Raw genomic sequence first — 2,612 nt, 5'->3', positions numbered from 1 at the left:
AATATTTTTGAAGCACTTATTTGCTTGTTTTGATACATTTATGTTGTATACATATGCACATTTAAACTTTACAAAAATAAGAAAGAATAAATCTTTCTATAGGTTTTCAGAGAATGTACATAAACATTGATATCAGGGAACAAGGAAAAAGGAGCTTGTACAAATTCTCTCTGCTTGCCATGAAGCAAAGCTAAAATTGCTCACAACAACAACGAAAATAGACAAGCACTTGATATGGAAAGGAAATCTCTGATTAGACAACTTCCAGGCAAGTGAGAAAATGTGGTATAAAAGTATTAAATTACCATTTCAAAGTAAGTAATAGCAATACGATTACCCTTGAAGGAAACCTACCAAAGTAAAGCTGTAATTAGAGAAAATTCACACCACTAAACACTTTTGTCAGTAAAAATGAAAAGGTAATGAAACCGAATTATTACTCACACTTTAATGAACTTCAGGAAGCACTACTCAATAAACCAAAGTAGGTACAAAGAAGGAAACAATCAATGGAAAACAGATTAGTTATGAGGAATATAGAAATGAGATACACTTACATATTTTAGTCTTTATTTAATGGTCCACAGTATTGTAGATAGAGATTCTTTCATGGTGCGAAAGCTCCGTATTCTGCTACTATATTCTCACTCCTTTGACTTTTTTCCTTAAAGACAGGCTATCGTGGATGTCTTTGAACTTGCAAACCTCCTGCCTCAGCCTTCTGTGTACCTCAGTTTATTGGATCTCCAGGAATGGCCAACAATGGACCAATGAAAATGAAAACACTGAAGCGCTACTTGACAGCTTTAATGACAGCAAAGCAGTTGACAGGGTATATTTTGAATGACATGTGATGGCTTTGCAGAAGTTAATGATCACAATTTTAAAGTTCTACTTAGAATAGCTCCTTAAGAACAGACATACAAAATTGACACCATTAACCCTAAGGAACTACTTTCTTTGGAAGCAGTAGAAGACAAAGCCCAAGCTGTGGTGAGAAAAAGGTAATGGTATTTCTAGGTGTCTAATCCATAAAATTCTACCAAAGCCTCTCCAACATAAAAACCCCAACATACATGGCATTTTGGATGCACGGATACATTTTAATTCCTGTCATGGCAGAGACACAGACCTTTGTGGGCAGAGCATGAACTCCTACTCTGCATTGTTACTTGGCCTGTGACTTACTTCTAATAGCAAATCAAAGGAGACAGTGTATGCAAGATTGTGTGTATGTGAGTATTGTTAGACAGCAAACCATTTTTTAGGGTAGGAATGAAGATGAGAAAGCAGTAGTAGTCTTTGAGACATAGGTGTATGAAATTTGTGGAAATTTTAACTCCATTGATGCCCAGATACTAATTAAGCAAACTTATACATAATAGTGCCTATATTTGAGAGTTACATTGCAGGACAAATCTTTCCTCACTAATGGAAGGGGAAGCTGGGCTTTATAGAAACACATTATCATGGGATGACAAACCCGAACATAGTAAAGAAGTTGACCCAGTGATAGCAAGTGACATCCAAGAGAGTGTTCGCTATCTTTCATGGGTGCTGAAACCAACCATTTCAATAAGACATTTTCAACATTGACAAATGAAATAAAACTAGAATGTATTTTGAATTAAAGATGTTTATTAGAGACAAGATAAATGAGGACAAGAATGAGTCATCAAGGCCATCGTTCTGATGATATTATTCTGAGAATCATGGAAGTGACAGGAGTCATGTCAATTTCATTCCTCTTTTTATGAGGGACATCCAGGGAGCATGTGGCCTCGATGCAAGTCACAGCAGATCCTAATAAACTTCTTGGCAACATCATCTTCAGAGAGGAGGCTCAGCGTATTTGGTAAATCTTAAAGTCACAATTGAAGAAGATGAGAGTCTCTTATGGTGTCTTTAGTAGTAGCCAAATCCAGATCCGTAGCCAGAGCCACAGCCATAGCCACAGCCATAGAGAGAACCTGAGCCATACCCACAGCCATAGCCATAGCCACAGCCCAGTCCACGGTAGCCANAGCCATAGTAGGAGCCATAGCCACAGCCCAGGCCTCCATAGCCATAGCCCAGGCCTCCATAGCCATAGCCCAGGCCTCCATAGCCACAGCAGCCATAGCCTCTGCCGCCATAGTAGTTTCCGTAGTAGCCACACATGGTGCTGGTTGCTGAGGTTGTTCTTGAGTAGAGAGGAGTAGAGGTGACTTGAGTCTGTATACTTCTGCCTGAAGAGAGTGCCTTTTATATTCTCTCAGTGTGGGTGGGACCCACTATGGGCTTGTGCCACTGGCTACTTTTATGACTAATATATTTATGTGCTGTTAAGAAAACACTTAAAGTGTTAGAGAAGCATCTATTACAAATCATGGTAGCTTTAATCACATTATACAACAATGTAAGCAGTTACAGGCAACCCTAGGTGTTAAGTTATAATTTAAAAAGACCCTGGTATGCAAATAGATACTGGAGCATTTTTGTAGTTCCAGTTGGCTTGCTTTTATAACCACAATATATTATTTTAGTCTTACCCTTCAAAATTTGTCCATAAGATACTTTTAAAACTTCTTTTGTGCAAGGTAAATGGTGAATTATTTTGGAGTACTGAAAAG

General features: G+C 38.1%; 1 protein-coding gene across 1 annotated transcript; it reads right to left on the bottom strand.

The window, feature by feature from the left end:
• Positions 1-1,630: 1,630 nt before the first annotated feature.
• On the bottom strand, positions 1,631-2,206 carry LOC110329339 (keratin-associated protein 6-5-like). Its single transcript, XM_021208910.1, has one exon. It carries the CDS (start codon positions 2,158-2,160, stop codon positions 1,906-1,908), a length of 255 nt encoding a protein of 84 aa, XP_021064569.1. The 5' UTR covers positions 2,161-2,206; the 3' UTR covers positions 1,631-1,905.
• Positions 2,207-2,612: the final 406 nt, after the last annotated feature.

This window comes from Mus pahari, chromosome 12 (assembly GCF_900095145.1).
Source record: "Mus pahari chromosome 12, PAHARI_EIJ_v1.1, whole genome shotgun sequence".
Taxonomy (NCBI): domain Eukaryota; kingdom Metazoa; phylum Chordata; class Mammalia; order Rodentia; family Muridae; genus Mus; species Mus pahari.
This window is presented reverse-complemented; position numbering and strand designations above follow the sequence as displayed.